Below are 16915 nucleotides of genomic sequence, written 5' to 3' on the forward strand. Positions count from 1 at the left end.
GGATTGATCTATGGGGAAGGGGGCAAGAGAAAACTAAACAGAAGAACCCCAAAAATCCTAAGAAGAATTTATGGATATGTATGAGAATTTATGGATATGTATGAGGATTTATAGATATATATAAGAATTTATGGATATATATAAGAATTTATGGATATGAATGAGAATTTATGGATATATATAAGAATTTATGGATATGTAGCAAGGTTCTGTTTTTAAGGGACAATCCTTTGTCAGTGAGGTGAATGCAGAGACACCCGGCCGTATCTGTACACTTTATTTTCCTCTCCTAATTGTCTTTTTTATTAAACTTTTAAACTCTATAAAAATGATGTGAACCTCGTTTTTCACGGGGCTTTGTGGATACCTGGACAGCTGAGGCACAGCGGGGGATCAGGATTTTGTGGGTTCAGGCTGGGATCGTGGGTGAGGAAACTGAGGCACAGCCCGAGCTCGTCAGGCCCTGGGGAATCCACCTGTGCCTCGTTTGGCCCCGGGTATTTAGGGCCCTTTTTCAGCAATTTCCCCCCTTTTGGAGAGTCAGCTCCGAGGGTGCAGCTTCTGTTGTTTTGTGGGATGGGGGAGCCCAGCAGAGCTGGGGGGTGGCCGGGGGTCCTGGAGCCCTCAGAGGTCCTGGAGCCCTCAGGGGTCTCGGAGCCCTCAGAAGTCCCACAGCCTTTGGAGGTCCTGAAGCCCTCAAAGATCCTGGAGCCCTCAGGGGTCTCAGAACCTTTGGGGGTCTCTGAGCCCTCAGGGGTCCCGGAGCCCTCAGGGGTCCCGGAGCCCTCACAGGTCCCAGATCCCCCGGGGGTCCTGCAGCCCTCGGAGGTCCCAGATCCCCCGGGGGTCCTGCAGCCCTCGGAGGTCCCAGATCCCCCGGGGGTCCTGCAGCCCTCGGAGGTCCCAGATCCCCCGGGGGTCCTGCAGCCCACGCCACCCCCCGAGGTGCTGGAGGGGCTCCTGAGGCAGCGCTTCGGGCCCTTGCCCCGGCCGGCCGCCATCGCCCGCCTGCGGCGCGGCCCCAGCGGGGCCTACGAGCCCACCGGGGACCCCAGCGAGGCGCTGGAGCGGCGGCAGGCGGCCAACGCCAAGGAGAGAGAGAGGGTGAGAGACCCCAAAACCTGCTGAGCCCCCCCAAAACCTGCTGAGCCCCCTCAAATCACAGCCCGGGGGTCGGGGCACACCGTGGTGGCACCAGCGCTGCTCTGCCTGGGGACACGGGCAGTGCCGCCACAAGGCTGGTCCGGGGGGCTCTGCATTTGAGGGGGTGGGTTTGATCCTGCGCTGGGGGAGCTGAGTTTTAGGAGGGCCTGGTGGTCCAGTTTAATCCACTTTAAATCTGCTAAACACAGTCAGATCTAGGAGGTGCCAGTTTCACTCCAGATGGGGCACAGTTAAACTCTGAGGTCCCAGTTCAGTTCTGGGAGAGCCACGTTTAACCCTGGTGAGCCCAGTTTAATCCAGGAGACCCCAGTTTGATTCTGTGAGGGACCTAAATTCATTCTCGGGGGGGCAGTTGAATGCTGGGGGGGTCGGTTTTGATTATGGGGGGGTCTGGTTTAATCCTGGGGATGGTCCCAGTTTGAGCCCAACAGATCCCAGTCTGATCCTGGGGGGCTCCTGCTCTAACTCAGGCTCTTGGTCCGACCCGGGGAGTCTCTGATCGGGGTCCCCTCGGGGTCTCTGATCGGGGTCCCTCGGGGTCTCTGTGTCCCACAGATCCGGAACCTCAACAGCGGCTTCTCTCGGCTGCGGAGCCTGGTGCCGCTGGTGCCGCGGGACCGCCGGCCCTGCAAGGCCGACACGCTGCGGGCAGCGGCCCAGTACATCCGCCTGCTGCGGGGCGTGCTGCGGGACACGGGGGGACCCCCAAAGCCGGGACACTGCCAGGTGGGTACCCCAAAGCCGGGACACTGCCAGGTGGGTACCCCAAACCCGGGGGGCTGCCAGGTGGGTACCCCCAAAGCCGGGGGGCTGCCAGGTGGGTACCCCCAAAGCCGGGACACTGCCAGGTGGGTACCCCCAAACTCACCCCCCACCGAAACACCCGCACCAGCTGGGGGAAAAAATGGGGGATTTTTGGAGGCTGATGGAGATTTTGTTGATATTTTTCATCTCGGAATCAATAGTTCAATGTGTTTTCAGTCATTCAATTATTGTGGGGCACCCCAAAACTGAGCCCTGGGCTCCAAACCCACTTATAATTGGATTTTGGCAGGGCTGGTGGGGGGAGTTGCCTGGTTGGGGATGGGTACATGGAGGGAGGGACATATTTATTCCAATTCCTTCTGATCTTTTAATTTGGAATTCAGGTTAACAATAAATATAACAGCTGCGGGGGGGAAAACACCCCAAAACTGACCTCCAGCATATGGGGACCCCAAAAACTGACCCTCCATTTCCAAACTCCCCTATAACTCTGGGGTTTGGGGAGGCTCATGGGATTTTTCTTGATATTTTTCAGCTTGGAATTAATTTAATAATCAAAATTAAATTGAATTATTATTTGAGGAGGGACTTTAAAATGGACCCCCTATAAAGTGGGCTTCGGGGGATTTTCACTCTTATTTTTCAGGTTGGAATTAATTTAAAAACAAACAAAAATATTATTGAGGATAAGCCCCAAAACTGACCCAACAACCCCCCTATAATTTGGGGGCCTGGTGGGGATTTTCCTGCTTGAGGTTTTTGAGGTTGGAATTAATTTAATTATTCAATTGATTAATTATGGGGGTAATATTGGGGGGGGGTGTTATTACTGGGGGGCCTCCCCCTAATTCTAATACATTTTTTAATTCCCATTTTGCCAGGAACACAGCAATGAGCAGGAGTTGGGGGACGCTGGAGGGGTGTCCCTGGGGGGGCCACCTGAGAGCTGGCCTGGCAGTGCCCCCCCGTGCCCGTGGGGACCCCCAAGCCCGGGGCACTGCTGAAGAGTGAGGGGATGGTGAGTGGGGGGCACCTGGAGAGGGTCAGAACACCTTGGGGGGCACCCTGGGAATTTGGGGAACACCTGGATGGGGGTGGATCAGCTCGGGGGAGGCACCTGGGGGGGGACAGAGCACCTTGAGGGACCCCCCCGGTGGTTTGGGGGCTCCTGAGGGGGGACAGAGCAGCCTTGGGGGGTCACCCAGGGGGTCCGGGTTTGGGGGTGCATCTGGGTAGTACCAACATAAACAAGGGGGGCTCGAAATCACCTTTTCCCAAAAAATATTCCAAAGGTGAGAAAAACCTTTATTTTTCTCCTTTTTTTAAGGTTTTTCCTGACATCCCTAAAAATCCGGGGGGCCCCGCCGGGGTCTCCCCCGAAAGCCAAGTTCAAGGCTCCAGTTCCCATTTTTGGGGTCACGCTCCTGCCCTGGAGCACTGCCCCCCAAAACTGGGGGAGCAGGGGGTCTGTCACCCCTAAAACGCAGAGGTCGGAGGGGGGGGGCAGAGCTGTAATTAATTGCTTTATTAATTGTAATTAGTAATTAGCTGCTCCTCCCCCCAGGTACGTGCTTATTAAAGACTGTTAATATAAACCAAATTAATTGCACAATAAAAAGGGACTGTGGGAGCGTCAGCGCTGGGTTTGGGGGTCCCCCCTTGTTTGTTTGCAGGGATGGAGTTCTCGGGGGGGGTGCGGGCGGGAGGGCGGGGCGGGGGGAGGTGCGGGGACACGCGTGGTGTGTCGGGGGGGGGCGGCCCTTTGTCAGGATGCTCTGAGGAGGAGGAGGAAGGTGGGTGATGGCAGCAGCCCCCGGCCGCAGCATCCCTCGGGGGGGAGGGGGGATTTGGGGAGGGTGGGGGGAGGCTGGGTGACCCCCCCGCTTTTCCTCAGCCCACCCCCAGCTGGCCGCATGCAGGTGTGGGGGGGCTGCATCCCACCCCTCCCCCCTTTCCCAGGCCTTCATCCCCGGTGGTACCCGAGTCCATCCCTCCCCCCATCCCCACCCCCGGGGTGGGGGCGATGCTGCGGCCCCCCCCCGGCTGCATCCCGCTTTCCATCCCGGATTTCGCTCTCCCCCCCCGCCCTGCGGCTGCCGCAGCGGCGCTGGGCGCGGCGAGGGCGGAGGCGGAGGTGGGGGGGGGATGCTGGGAGGGGGAACCGCTGGGGGGTCCTGGCCCAGCCCCCCCGAGCCCCCCTCGCCTTCCCCTAGGGCTGCTCGGGGCCGGGGGTCACCGGGGCCCCCCCCGGATTCATCCCGGCCCGGTGAGCCAGGTGCGCTCCGAGCACCAAAATCTGGGGGTGCCCTTCTGGCCTGAGAGAGGGGGAGGCTGGAAATCACCCCCGGGATTTGGGCGAGCGGCCCCACCCTGTGTTTTGGGGGTGCCCTGGGTTGGCAGCAGCACCCCCAGAGCGCTCGGTGACCTGGGGGAGAGGGGGGGAGGCCGGGACCCCCCCGTGCGGCGGCGGAGCGGCACCGAGCCCCCAGCAGCGGGTGACCCCAATTCGGGGCTGGGGGTGTGCGGGGCTGGGCCGGTCCGAGCGCTCCCGGCAGGACCGAGCGCTCCCGGTGCTCAGCCGCCGCCCCGCTGCTGCCGAACCGTGCCGGTCCCATCCCCGTGCCGAACCGTGCCGAACCGTGCCGGTCCCATCCCTGTGCCGAACTGTGCCGGTCCCATCCCTGTACCGAACCGTGCCGGTTCCCAGCTCATCCCCGTGCCGAACCGTGCCCGTTCTCAGCTCATCCCTATGCCGAACCGTGCCGGTTCCCATCCCCGTGCCGAGCCGTGCCGGTTTCCATCCCTGTACCGAACCGTGCCGAACCGTGCCCGTTCCCAGCTCATCCCTGTGCCGAACCGTGCCTGTTCCCAGTTCCCATCTGTGCCGAACCGTGCCCGTTCCCATCTGTGCCGAACCGTGCCGGTTCCCAGCCGTGACCTCAGCCGTGTCACCCAGCCTGGGCAGTGCCACCAGCGGGGGACTCCCCCCCCCCGAGTGTCCCCAAGCTGTCCCCTGGTCCCCGCAGGGCTCCGGGCAGGGCGGGGGCCCCTCGGGCGTTATCTGCCGGCCGCAGCCGCGCTCTGTTTTCGGTGCTTTCTCCCCAATCTGGGGGTGCCGGGGGTGACGCCGCGTGTCCCCGCGTCCCCAGGATGAGCACGGCCGCCAGCCCCGAGCCCCTGCCCGAGCCCCCCGCCCCCGGGCCCCGCTGCCCCCCCCAGGAGGACCCCGAGTTCCTGCGGGCGCGGAGCGGGGCCGGGGACCTGCGCCAGGACTTCAACCTGATGGAGCAGAAGAAGCGGGTGACGATGATCCTGCAGAGCCCGGTGAGCCCCCGGCCCCGCGCCAGCCCTGTGTCCCCAACTCCTCTCTTGTCCCCGTCCCGCCTGTCCCCACCTCCGTCCCACCTGTCCCCAAGCCCTGTCCTTCGTGTCCCCAGCATCTTCCTTTACGTCCCCCAACCCATCCCTCCTGGCCCAAATCCCGTCTCTCCTGTCGCCAGCCCCAGCTTTCTCGTCCCTGGCCCCATCCTTTGTTGTCCCCGCCCCATCCCTCCTGTCCCCAAGCTAATAGATGTCACCACATGGTGGTGCATGTCCCCACCTGGCAATGTCACTGCCACCACGGCGCTGCTGCCACGGAGCTGCCAGCGCCGCTGGTGTCACCGACACCAAGATGGTAACGCCACCGTCACCACTGTGCCACCAAGCTGGTGATGCTGGCACCACCAGTGAGCCACCAAACTGTTGGTACCACTGACACCAAGTCAGCAGTGCCACCATCACCATGTCACCACGCTGCCAGTGCCACCAAGCCAGCGGTGCTGCCCCTGCCCCGATGTCCCCAGCTGTCCCACCCACCCTGTTGTCACCCTGTCCCCGGTGCCGCAGTCCTTCCGGGAGGAGCTGGAGAGCCTGATCCAGGAGCAGATGAAGAAGGGGAACAACTCGTCACACGTGTGGGCGCTGCGGCAGATCGCCGACTTCATGGCCACCACGTCCCCTGCTGCCCTGCCCACGTCCCCCATGGGTACATGGGGCTGGGGACGGGGCGGTTTGGGGATGCTTGTGAAGGGTGTCACTGAGGGGGGTGCGGTGGGGTGAGCCCCAAAACCTTGGGGGACCCCAAATCTCTGCTACCTTGGAATCTTCTCTGGGGACCTTCAGGGCCATCAAATTATTTGGGACCACCAAACCTTTGGGACCTTGAAGACGCCAAAAACCTTTGGGGAGGCCCTAAACTTCTGAGATCTTGGTGACTCCCAAACCTTTGGAATCATCAGCTCTTTGGAGTCTTGGGGTGCCACCAAGCCCCTGGGATCCCCCAGACCCTTTGAGGACCACCAAATCTTTGTGGCCATCAAACCTGGGGGACCACCAAACCTTTGAGGCTTTGGGGACCCCCAGAGCTTTTGGGGCTCAATGTCCAACAAACCTTTGGATCCACCAAACCCATTCCCACAACCCTGTGCTCCCCCATCCCTGGTGAACGTCGCATGGCTTGGGGGGTCCCACCGCTGATGGGAGGTCCCTGATCCCCAGGGCTGGCATCGGTCACCCCCATCAATGACCTGCACGGGACGGAGGGGCCGGCACTGGCCAAGGGCGAGCGGCTGATGCGCTGCAAGGTGGGCAGCATCCACCGGCTGCTGGACCTGTACGGCTGGGCACAGCTGGGACACGCCGCCGTCACCGTGAGCACGCCAAGACCGCCATAGGGGGTTGTCTTGGGGGGATTTGGGGGGGTTAGGGGCCTTTTGCTGCTGGACCTGTACAGGCTGGGCACAATTAAACCCTAACCCTGTGAGCACCTCAAAACCAGCAGAGTGCAAATGGGAGGACTGGAAAGGATTTTGAGGCTATTCAGGGTTCTTTTGGGGGGATTTTAAGGGGTTTGGTGTTTTTTTTGCGGCGGAGTTGGGACCTGCTGGACCTGTAGCGATGGGGGGTGTTTATTTGGGGATTTTTTTGGGGGGTGTTTCTCATCCCACTCTCCCCCGCGGCAGCTGCGGGTCAGCAAGGAGCAGGAGCACTTCTTGGTGGCCCCGCAGGGGCTGGCGTGCAGCGAGGTGACAGCAGCCAGCCTGGTGAGCCCCCTGCCTCCCCCCGCCCTGGGGCTGCCTGGCGGGGAGCAGCCCCCCCTGAGCCCCCTGTGGCCCCCAGGTGAAGGTGAACGTGCTGGGGGCCGTGGTGGAGCAGGGCAGCACCAGCTTCGCGCCCGACGCCCGCAGCTTCAGCCTGCACGCCGCGATCTACGCCGCGCGCCCCGACATCCGCTGCATCGTGCGGCTGCACACCCCTGCTGCTGCCGCTGTACGGGCCGGGAACCGGGCAGGGGGAGATGGGGGCTTCTCTGGGAGCTTGGTTTGGGGGGATTTGGGGAGCTTGGGGGAACTTGGGGGCCTGTGTGGGAGGTTGGGTCTGGGATTTGGGAGAACAGAAGGGTGTTTTTGGAGGGATTTGGGGGGACTGGAAAGGACTTGGGTTCCTTGAGAGTTTGAAGGGGTTTGGGAGATTTTGGGGGGCAACACAAAGTGTTGAGATGATCAGGATGATGCGGGGGTTTTTGGGGGGTTGGGGTTCTTTGGGGGCAGTTCGTTTTGGGAGTCTGGGAGTTGAAGAGTTTGGGGAAATTTAGGGAGTTGGTTATGGAGGGATTTTGTGGGGTTGGAGTGGTTTATGGGGTTGGGGATTTTTAGGGTGATTTTTTGGGGGGGTTACGGGTTTTTTGGAGAAGGGTTGGGGTTTTTGTGGGGGTTTTTTGGTGGTTTTGGGGGCTGTTGGGGTTGCTCGGCCCCCTGCCCTGTTCCCCCCCATGCCCAGGTGTCAGCCATGCGCTGTGGGCTCCTGCCCATCTCCCGCGCCGCTCTTCTCCTGGGGGACGTCGCCTACTTCGACTTCCGCGGGGAGGTGGAGGATGAGGCCGATCGTGTGGAGCTCCAGAAGTGCCTCGGGCCTACCTGCAAGGTGAGAGGACTCCTGGGGGGGACAGGGGGGTCACCCCATCATCCCCTGCCTGCCCCACTGACCTTCCGCGCTGGCACCGCAGATCCTGGTGCTGCGGAACCACGGGGTGCTGGCGCTGGGGGACACGGCCGAGGAGGCTTTCTACAGCATCTTCCACCTGCAGGCGGCCTGTGAGGTCCAGGTGAGTGTGAGGCGAGTGATAAACTGTGGATGGACCCAGAAACTGCAGGAGCATTCACTGAGCTGTGCCAGGTCCTTGCAGCCAGAGCAGTGACCATGCACTGAGCTGTGCCAGGTCTCAGTCCATTACTGTGTGCCATTAGTGTGCCAGCTCTGGCTCTCGGGGTGGCTGTGGGGCTGTCCCCCGGTGTCCCCAGCTCAGCGGTGCCCGCTGTCCCGCAGGTGTCGGCTCTGGCGAGCGCGGGAGGCGCGGAGAACCTGATTGTGCTGGAGCGGGCGCAGCAGCGCGTGCCCCACGGCCTGGGCGCCGTGCGCCGCGCCGGCACCACCTTCGGGCCCCTGCACAAGAGCCGCCTGGGCGAGCACGAGTTCGAGGCCCTCATGAGGATGTTGGACAACCTGGTGAGCGCCAAAACCCACCCAAAACGCGCTCCGACCCCCCCCGGGTTTATCCCTGCGTGCCTGACTCCCCGCTCTGTGCTTTTCCAGGGATACCGCACGGGCTACACGTACCGCTACCCCTTCGTGCAGGAGAAGAGCAAGCCCAAGAGCGACGTGCTGATCCCCGCCACCGTCACGGCCTTCGTGTTCGAGGAGGAGCCCACCGGGACCCCCGCCCTGCGCCAGCACGCCCAGAAGCAGCAGAAGGAGAAGACGAGGTGGCTCAACACCCCCAACACCTACACCAGGGTCAACCTGGCCGAGGAGCAGCAGGGCACCGCCGGTGGCCAGAGGACAAAGACCACGGTGAGGGGCAGATGGGGCTTGGGGATCCACAACCAGGGAGGTGGAGGGTGTCCTGGTTATGGATCCCGCTAAAATCTGGGGTGTAGGGAGGCCTAGGGACCACCTTCACCCTGTAATAATGATTATTTCCAAATCCCACCACCCCATCCTACTGGGGCCGAGTGCCATCAGCTTTATCACGGTCTCCCCTCTATACAAGTCGCATTTGTCAGGGTTCCCCTCCTGTCCTCGGGGTCTCCTGCTTCCCAAAACACTTTTGCTGGGTTTGCAGTGGCTGCGAGCGGACGAGGTGGAGAAGGGCAGCAGTGGGACCCCCATCCGCATCGAGAACCCCAACCAGTTCGTGCCGCTCTACACGGACCCGCAGGAGGTGCTGGAGATGCGCAACAAGGTGGTGTGGGCTGGGGGACAGGGGGGTCCCGGGGTGGGTTATCCCTGTCCTCGGAGGGGGATTTATCCCTGTCCTCACCCACAGATCCGGGAGCAAAACCGCCAGGACGTGAAGTCAGCCGGGCCCCAGTCGCAGCTGCTGGCCAGTGTCATTGCCGAGACGAGCCGCAGCCCCGTACGGCACCTGTGTCACCCTGTGTTACCCTGTGTCACCCTGTGTCCCCAGCCCTGTGACAGACACCCCGTGTCCCCTGCCCACAGCCTGTGCCACCCGGTGTCACCCCATGTCCCCAGGCCAATATCACCCCATGTCACCTCTTGTCCCAAGCCCCACATCACCCCACATGCCCAGTCCCCCCACCCCAGAGAACCCAGCCCTTCCCTGGTTCCCCAGCATCCCACAGGTCCAGGGGCAGTGGCACCACTCCAAGGGCAGAGGGGACACTGCTCAGAGCAGGGGACACTGCTCCAGTGGGGTTGACACTGCTTGGGGTGGGGTGTGGGGGTGTTGACACGGCTCCAGAGGGTGTGACACCACTCTGAGGGGTGACATCTCTCCAGGGGGAGCTGACACTGCTCCGGGGGGTGACACCACTCTGGGGGTCTGTTTCAGTCCACCGAGAGCCACCTGGGGGACGCGGAGGCCAAGGAGGGTCGGGAAGAGGCTCCCCCTGAGCCAGAGCCCCCCAACCCCTTCAGCCAGCTCACAGACCAGGAGCTGGAGGAGTACAAGCAGGAGGTGGAGAGGAAGAAGCGCCTGCAGGGTAAGAGAGACACCCCAACACCCCCAAACCCCCCCGGGTGGCACTGAGGGGACGTGGGGCCAGCTTGTCTCTCTGTGGCAGGCGAGAGGGACGCGGCAGCAGAGGAGAGTGAGGCTCCCCCCACAGAGGCACTCCCTCCGGAGCCCCCAGCACCTGCAGAGCCCACCGAGGGTGAGTGGGGTGATGAGCACCCCAAAACGAGGGGTGGGGTCCCGGAGAGCAGCAGGAGTGGGGGGACAAGGGCTGCTGTGGCCAGACCGTGCTGAGACGCAGCTCGCTGTCACCTCTTGTCCCCCCGCCTGTCCGGGGGTCCCCGATCCACAGGGGCCTAGTGGATGGGGATTCACGGCAGGAGGATCTGCTGGTGGCTTTGTGGGTGCAGGGGACACCCCTGTCCCCCATCCCAGTCCTCACGCTCCGGCGGGTGTGATGTTCCCCCTGTTCCCATCCACAGTGGGTGCCGGGGCACGGCTCGGGGCTGCTGGCTCTGCCATGGTGTCTGTGGTGTCTGTCTGTCTGTCTGTCTGTGTCTGTCTCCACAACGTCTCCTTTCTCTTTCCTCCCCGTGTGCCTGTCACCCAAGGAGTTATCCCTGAATCCCTGGCGCCGTAGTAAGTACGGAGAGGCCACCCCGGACGAGGGACACGGGCTCGGGGGGATCCAGTCTCCATGGCCCACTCCAGCCCCACTCGGGGCAAATTCCTTAGGAAATCCCTTGGGGAATCCCTCCTTGTCGTTGCTTCCTGCTTTTCCTGCTGCCTCTTCCCGGCTCTCCATCCCACATCGCTTGTCCCGCGGGGAGGGGGGCGGCTCAAGGAAGCGGTGCCTGCAGCAGGACAGGATCAAATCCCAACGTTCTCCACTCATGGAGGCCAAATCCTGCTCCTGCCCAGGCCCCACTGGACTTTTGGGGGGTTAAACCACCCCCACAACACTGAGGCTGCTGCCCTAATTCCCTGCTCCCTCTCCCTTTCCCAAGGTGATAAGAAGGCCAATGGTGGCCAAGCCCCCCCTGACTCCACTGCCAAGAAGGAGCCACCAGCGGTGGTGAACGGGAAGGATGAAGAGCAAAGCACTGAGGAAAACCTTGGAAAAGGGGGGACGGACCGGACAACCACCAACACTGACCAGGACGCCCCCAAGGAGAAGGAGACAGTGACCAGCAACCCCGTGTCCCCGGATGGTTCACCCTCCAAATCACCCTCCAAAAAGAAGAAGAAATTCCGGACCCCATCGTTCCTGAAAAAAGGCAAAAAGAAGGAAAAGATCGAATCCTGAGTCTCCCGAGGCCTCGTGCGTGGCCATCCTGGGAACCCCTGGGATCTCTGAGCCCGGGAGCGCCGGGGCAGCTCCTGCCTCGTGCGTCTGGCCGAGGCGCGGCCCAAAACCCCTGGAATCCGGCTGTTTTCCAGGTCCTCCTGGCACAAGGCACCTCATCCCCCTTGTCACCCGCCTCTGGAGGCGGTCACCGAGCTTAGAGAGACTGTGGTCCCCGTTTGGGGGAATTCCTGCTGCATCTTCCCCCCCTTTCCCTCCTGGGCTCCAGCCTCTCCCCACCGTGGGCTGAGGGTTGGGTTTTTTCCACCAGAGCCCAGTTCTGCTTGATCTGAGGAAGAAAAAGGTGTTTTGTGGTTATTTTCTTCACCTTCTGTCTCAAGCTCTGCTGGAACGGCGCTGGCTTCATCCCCAGGGAAAACTGTCCATTGCTTCACCAGGAGAACGGGATTGAGCTGAAGGCGGGGGATTGCTTTTCCTGAAGGAGAAGCTGAGGTTTTCCCTTCCCAGATTGTAATCTTCCTCTCCTTGGGCTAAAGAACCACTTCATCCCCTTCTCCTGGTACTCCTACCCTGTGTTCTCCCCACCCAAGGAAGAGCAGCGGGATTTCCCACCACTGGAAAAGCCCCCACCTCACTGCACGACCTGCACCTGGGAAAATAGGGAAAAAAACCTCTGGGAATTGTCTGTGTTATTTAAAACTAAGCAAAACTCACTCACTAAGTGCTACTTCGGGATGAACACACGCTGCCAATTCCCGCCGGCCTCCGCTCACAGTGACCCCGTCCACGCCGGCTCCCTGCTTTTCCCAGCTCTGGATTCCCAGCACAAGTTCAACCCTTCCTGGCGTTCCCTTCCCTCCCAGCGTTACAAACTCCTGGCCAGCCCCTTCCCGGGAAGAGCCCCAGCCATGCTGATGTTCCCCACAGCCATTCCAGGGCTGAGATCTGGGGATAAATCAACGGGATCAGCCCCACATCCTCCCAATTTCCTGGGGTGCTCGCCCTGAGCCTTCCTGCATCCATGGAGCCCTGTCCAGGAGGTCTGGAATGCTCCAGAAGCTCCTGTCTGGGGTTCCCTCAGCCCAGCAGGATTTTCCCATCACTGTGGTTTCAAACCTCACTGCTGTGAGACAGCTCCTGGGGGCTGGATCCATCAGGAAGAGCAGGAAGCCCATGGAATAAGGGGGTGCAGGCAGGGATTGGGGTGCAGGAAACAGCAGAGAGACCCCAGACAGGGATCTTGCCAGAGCCCCATGGACAGCCTGAGCCTGGATTTTGGGAAGAGCCTTTTCCCTGCCCAGTGTCCCCCCCACAGGTCCCCAGCCCACTCCTGCAGGATGGGGAGCACCGAGGGGACACTGAGCCCCTAAACCCCAGCCTTGTCACTGGGGGGGCTGTTCCTCACTGCCACTGATCTTAAGACTCTTTGAGGCCATTTTTGTCCCTGGGCCTGTTCCCCCTGGGTGACCCAGGGCAGCAGAGCCAGCTCTGTCACCTCCCTGGGTGACAGTGTAGCACTGTTCCAGCACTGCCACCCCAGCCCAACTCAGGGGCTTCCCCCGGGTTTTGTCACCCCTTTGTCCCTGGAGGTCTGTCCCCAGGGCCTTTGTCACCCTTTTTTCCAAGGGACCCTGGGATTCTCCTCCATGAAATTCTGGGGAGTTTCAAGTAGAAAGGGACGAAGGCTCCAGTGCCACCATCATCACCATGACGAGGGTCCTGGCTGGAAGGAAACAGCCAGGATCACATCCCAGAACCACCCTTCGGGTACGTCCCCCTCCCCACCTCCCTGCCCCAGGTAAGGCTCAGGGCGGGGGTGTCCCCAGGGGAAGGCAGGGAGGGGACAAATCCCCGATCTGGGGCCTCCACATCCGCACCTCTGCTGGAAAACAGGGGCTGATCCCATGTCGGCAACAGGGAAGGGCGAGTCCAGCGGGACTCAGCGCCTCTCCTCCCACCGGGGGCTGCCCAGGAAGGCCCCGGTGCTGGGCGGGTGTTGGAGCCCGAGTGGCACCGGGAGGAGGCCGGGGGTGACCTGTCCCCCCCGCGTGTGACAATCGCGGCCGGGAGCGGGTGGAACGCCGGTGTAAATAAACCCCGTGTTTGGCACTCGGTAGCGCTCGGAGACTGAGGGGCGAGGGATGGGGATGGGGAGATGAGATGGGGATGGGGATGTGGAGATGAGATGGGGATGGAGGATGTGGAGATGGGATGGGGATGGAGGATGTGGAGATGGGATGGGGATGGAGGATGTGGAGATGGGATGGGGATGTGGAGATGAGATGGGGATGGAGGATGTGGAGATGGGATGGGGATGTGGAGATGAGATGGGGATGGAGGATGTGGAGATGGGATGGGGATGGGGATGTGGAGATGAGATGGGGATGGAGCAGGGGCAGGGACGGAGGGGGAGCTGAGGGTGGGATGGGGATGGGATGGGACGGGAGCAGAGGTGGGAATGGGACAGGGATGGGGCTCAGGGTGAGGATGCCCGTGAGGAACCATGGTGTCACGGTTCAGGAACGGCACTCCCCGATTCAGTGCTGAGGAGTCCCGGAGCACCGGGAAGGTTCCAGCAGCTTCTCAGAGAAGCTGAACCCCCCGGAGCCAAACGCAGGCACAGCCCCAGGGCTCCAGGCTGCTCCCCGGCCCGGCACCGACCCGGCCCCGCCTGCCTGAACCGAACCGAGGCCGGGGCCGCGGAAGGGCCGGGCCGGGCCGGGAGCAGGGCCGGGGCCGCGGAAGGGCCGGGCCGGGGCAGGACAGAGCGCACGGAACGAGCCGAGGCTGCGGAGGGAGCCGGGCCCGCCTCCCTGCCCGCCCCTTCCTCCCGGGCCTCCCCTTCCTCCCCGGCCTCCCGTGGCTCTCCGGGCCGGGCGGGCTCCCAGGGCGAGCGGCGGGAGCGGGGCCCCGCGTCCCCATGCGGTTCTGAGCGCTCCCCTCAGGCTCTGCCCCCGGGCTCTGCCCCTCAGGCCCCGCTCCGGGCCCGGGCCCGCTCCGGCAGCGGCAGCGCGGGGCTGAGGGGCGGCCATGGGCCGCAGCCGCTCCCGGTCACCGCCGCGGCGGGGTGAGAGGGCACCGGGGGAACTGGGGTGGGATGGGGGACCCTGGGGAGGGTCAGGGGGCACCGGGGGAACCGGGGTGGGATGGGGGAGCCCGGGGAGGGTCAGGGGGCACCGGGGGAACCGGGGTGGGATGGGGGAGCCCGGGGAGGGTCAGGGGGCACCGGGGGAACCGGGGTGGGATGGGGGACCCTGGGGAGGGTCAGGGGGCACCGGGGGAACCGGGGTGGGATGGGGGAGCCCGGGGAGGGTCAGGGGCACCCGGGGGGCGGGCCCGGGGAGATCCGGGTGAAGGGCCAGGGGTAGGGGGGGACTGAGACCCTGCAGGGCGGGGGGGCCCCGGTTCCTCGCTCTGGGGTAGAGCAGAGACTCCCTTCCTCATCCTCCTCTTCCTCCTCATCCTTTTTCTTTTCCTTCTCCTCGGCTTCATCCTTCTCCTCTTCTTTTTCCTCCTCTCCTTTTGCTCCTTCTGCCCCTCCCCATCCTTATCTTCTCCTCCTCTCCTCCCTCCCCGTTCCTCAGGTTTTTGGGGACCATCACCCCCTCCTGGCTGCTCCCCCCCGGGTGATTTTCCCCCTGGATGATTCCCCCCGCTCCAGGTCTGGTTTTTCCAGCCGCTCTTTCACTGCTGGGGGTGCCCGGGGGGATCCCTGAGCCCAGAACTGTCCTGGAGGGGTGGGAAGGGCTGTCCCGGGGTTCTCCACTCCGGAGCTGGGATTTTCTGTGGGATTTCCTTTGGGAAGCGGGCAGGGACGCAGGAGCTGACCCTTCCCCGGGCAGAGCGCCGGCGCTCGCGCTCCGCTTCCCGGGACAGGGACAGGCGGCGGCGAGAGCGATCACGGTCCCGGGACAGGGACAGGAGGAGGAGCCGGTCCCGCTCCCCGCACCGGAGACGATCCAGGTGAGAGCAGGGATGATCCAGGTGAGGGAAGGGACATTCAGGATGATCCAGGAGATGGCAGGGACATTCAGGATGATGCAGGTGAGGGACACCAGCATGGGGTGGGGACAGCTAGCTGAGGGCATCCTGGGTGACCCAGGGACAGTGGGAGCCCCAGGTGGGAATTGCAGCCCCACCTCGTGTGCACCAGCAGGTCCCCACGCCGGCACCGCTCCAGCTCCTCGTCGCCGGCGCGGCCCAAGGAGCGTCGGGATGAGGAGAAGAAGGAGCTCAAGGACTCCAAGAAGGAGCGGCAGATCACAGGTGAGGGGGAGTTTTCCTCTCGGAACACTCCCAGATGCCCTGCAGGGCCAGGACCAGCCCAGGACCACCCAGATTATTGGGAATCCCAACCTCTGTGTTTGCTCAATCCCTGACTCTTCCCAAAGAGGAAGATTTGCAGGGCAAGACAGAGGAGGAGATCGAGATGATGAAGATGATGGGTTTTGCCTCCTTTGATACCACCAAGGTGAGCACAGACCAGAGACCACTCCAGGGGCTCTTGGTGTCACCTGCCCTGTTTGGGGGTAATCCATGAGATTTTGGGACGTTTCTCCTCAGGGGAAGAAGGTGGATGGCGCTGCCAATGCCTACGCCATCAATGTGTCCCAGAAGAGGAAGTACAGGTGTGTGTCCCCTCCTTTGGGATAGAAAGAAGATTTTATTTTGTGGGGTAACTCTGGCCGCTGTCTCACGGTGGTCCAGCTTCCAGGCCTGGGGAAAACAGAAATTTTGTGAGGTTTAGACTCAAAAGCAGAGGTGAGAGTTCTCCAGGTGCCCCTGGGAACAGAGAAGTCAGGAGGATGAGGAGTGGGGAACACGTTAGGAAGAGGTGGGATGTGCCCAGTGAGGCCTGAACAGGATCAGAGCAGCAGGAAGCGACACTCTTCACCTGGTTTATTCCCAAAAAAAACACAGTTTTTCCCAGTTTGTCAATTCTGCTCCCTTTCTGATGGGAACCTGGCATCCTCACACAGTCAGAGCTCATCCTCACCGGGAGCCTTCCTGCTCTTTTTTTGGGAATTTGGTTCCCCTGTAGCCACTGAGCCGCGTTCCCAGCCTCCCCCAGTTCTTTTCTCCTCATTTCCCTGATCCCAGGGCTGACTCTGTCTCTGTCCTCACCCAGGCAATACATGAACAGAAAAGGAGGATTCAACAGGCCCCTGGATTTCATTGCCTGACACTGGGACACGGCTCCCACCACGGAAGAATTTCGCTTCCCTGCACTCTCCTGGGAGAGCTCTGATGCTGGATTTGGAATTGGTGTTATTCCCAACAAATTCCACAGCCAGAGCCAGCAGGAGTTTCCATTTCCCAAACTTTTGTTATTATTTTTCTTACAACCAAAGTCAGTTTCTGGCTGGGATTTTGCTGTGTTTTCCCTGTTTTTTGGTGTGTTTCCCTGTTAATAAAACCCCAGATGTATTTTTTCCTTTAATTTTTATCATTCAGAAATAAAGCAGGGCCTCAATTCCCCCCTCCCACAAATCCTTGGAATTGATGCAGATCAGCTCAATCCCGTAGGGCTCCGTTTGAGCCCTGAGCTGAAACCGAAGGTGCTCGGCAGGGGGGTCTTTCTTCCTCAGCCTCACCCCATTATCAGTTTGGTCCCTGTCCGGGGGGTTCCCGTTGGTCTGTTCCCGTTCCCGGGGGTCCCTGTG

General features: G+C 61.8%; 3 protein-coding genes across 4 annotated transcripts; all 3 read left to right on the forward strand.

Moving 5' to 3' along the window:
• Positions 1 to 576: 576 nt before the first annotated feature.
• Positions 577 to 3529, forward strand: LOC111938909 (uncharacterized). Its single transcript, XM_023940862.2, has 4 exons — positions 577 to 1104; positions 1720 to 1890; positions 2811 to 2947; positions 3257 to 3529. The coding sequence occupies exons 1-3, from the start codon at positions 577 to 579 to the stop codon at positions 2931 to 2933; spliced, it is 822 nt and encodes a 273-aa protein (XP_023796630.2). The 3' UTR covers positions 2934 to 2947; positions 3257 to 3529.
• Positions 3530 to 5064: 1535 nt separating this feature from the next.
• ADD2 (adducin 2) lies at positions 5065 to 13361 on the forward strand. Its single transcript, XM_023940851.2, has 14 exons — positions 5065 to 5253; positions 5818 to 5956; positions 6469 to 6620; positions 6933 to 7013; positions 7090 to 7239; positions 7750 to 7893; positions 7976 to 8074; positions 8296 to 8475; positions 8563 to 8820; positions 9092 to 9211; positions 9296 to 9385; positions 9824 to 9974; positions 10056 to 10145; positions 10954 to 13361. The coding sequence occupies exons 1-14, from the start codon at positions 5080 to 5082 to the stop codon at positions 11250 to 11252; spliced, it is 2127 nt and encodes a 708-aa protein (XP_023796619.2). The 5' UTR covers positions 5065 to 5079; the 3' UTR covers positions 11253 to 13361.
• A 780-nt stretch (positions 13362 to 14141) lies between these two features.
• Positions 14142 to 16692, forward strand: SNRNP27 (small nuclear ribonucleoprotein U4/U6.U5 subunit 27). 2 transcript variants are annotated; one of them, XM_086865304.1, is made up of 6 exons: positions 14142 to 14319; positions 15095 to 15215; positions 15406 to 15518; positions 15644 to 15723; positions 15816 to 15880; positions 16381 to 16692. In XM_086865304.1, the coding sequence occupies exons 1-6, from the start codon at positions 14283 to 14285 to the stop codon at positions 16433 to 16435; spliced, it is 471 nt and encodes a 156-aa protein (XP_086721430.1). In that variant the 5' UTR covers positions 14142 to 14282; the 3' UTR covers positions 16436 to 16692. The 2 variants fall into 2 exon arrangements, with proteins under 2 accessions (XP_086721430.1, XP_086721431.1); XM_086865305.1 differs by having other exon boundaries at positions 14143 to 14319; positions 15409 to 15518.
• Positions 16693 to 16915: the final 223 nt, after the last annotated feature.

This window comes from Cyanistes caeruleus, chromosome 29, assembly GCF_971803275.1.
Source record: "Cyanistes caeruleus chromosome 29, bCyaCae1.hap1.1, whole genome shotgun sequence".
Lineage (NCBI taxonomy): Eukaryota > Metazoa > Chordata > Aves > Passeriformes > Paridae > Cyanistes > Cyanistes caeruleus.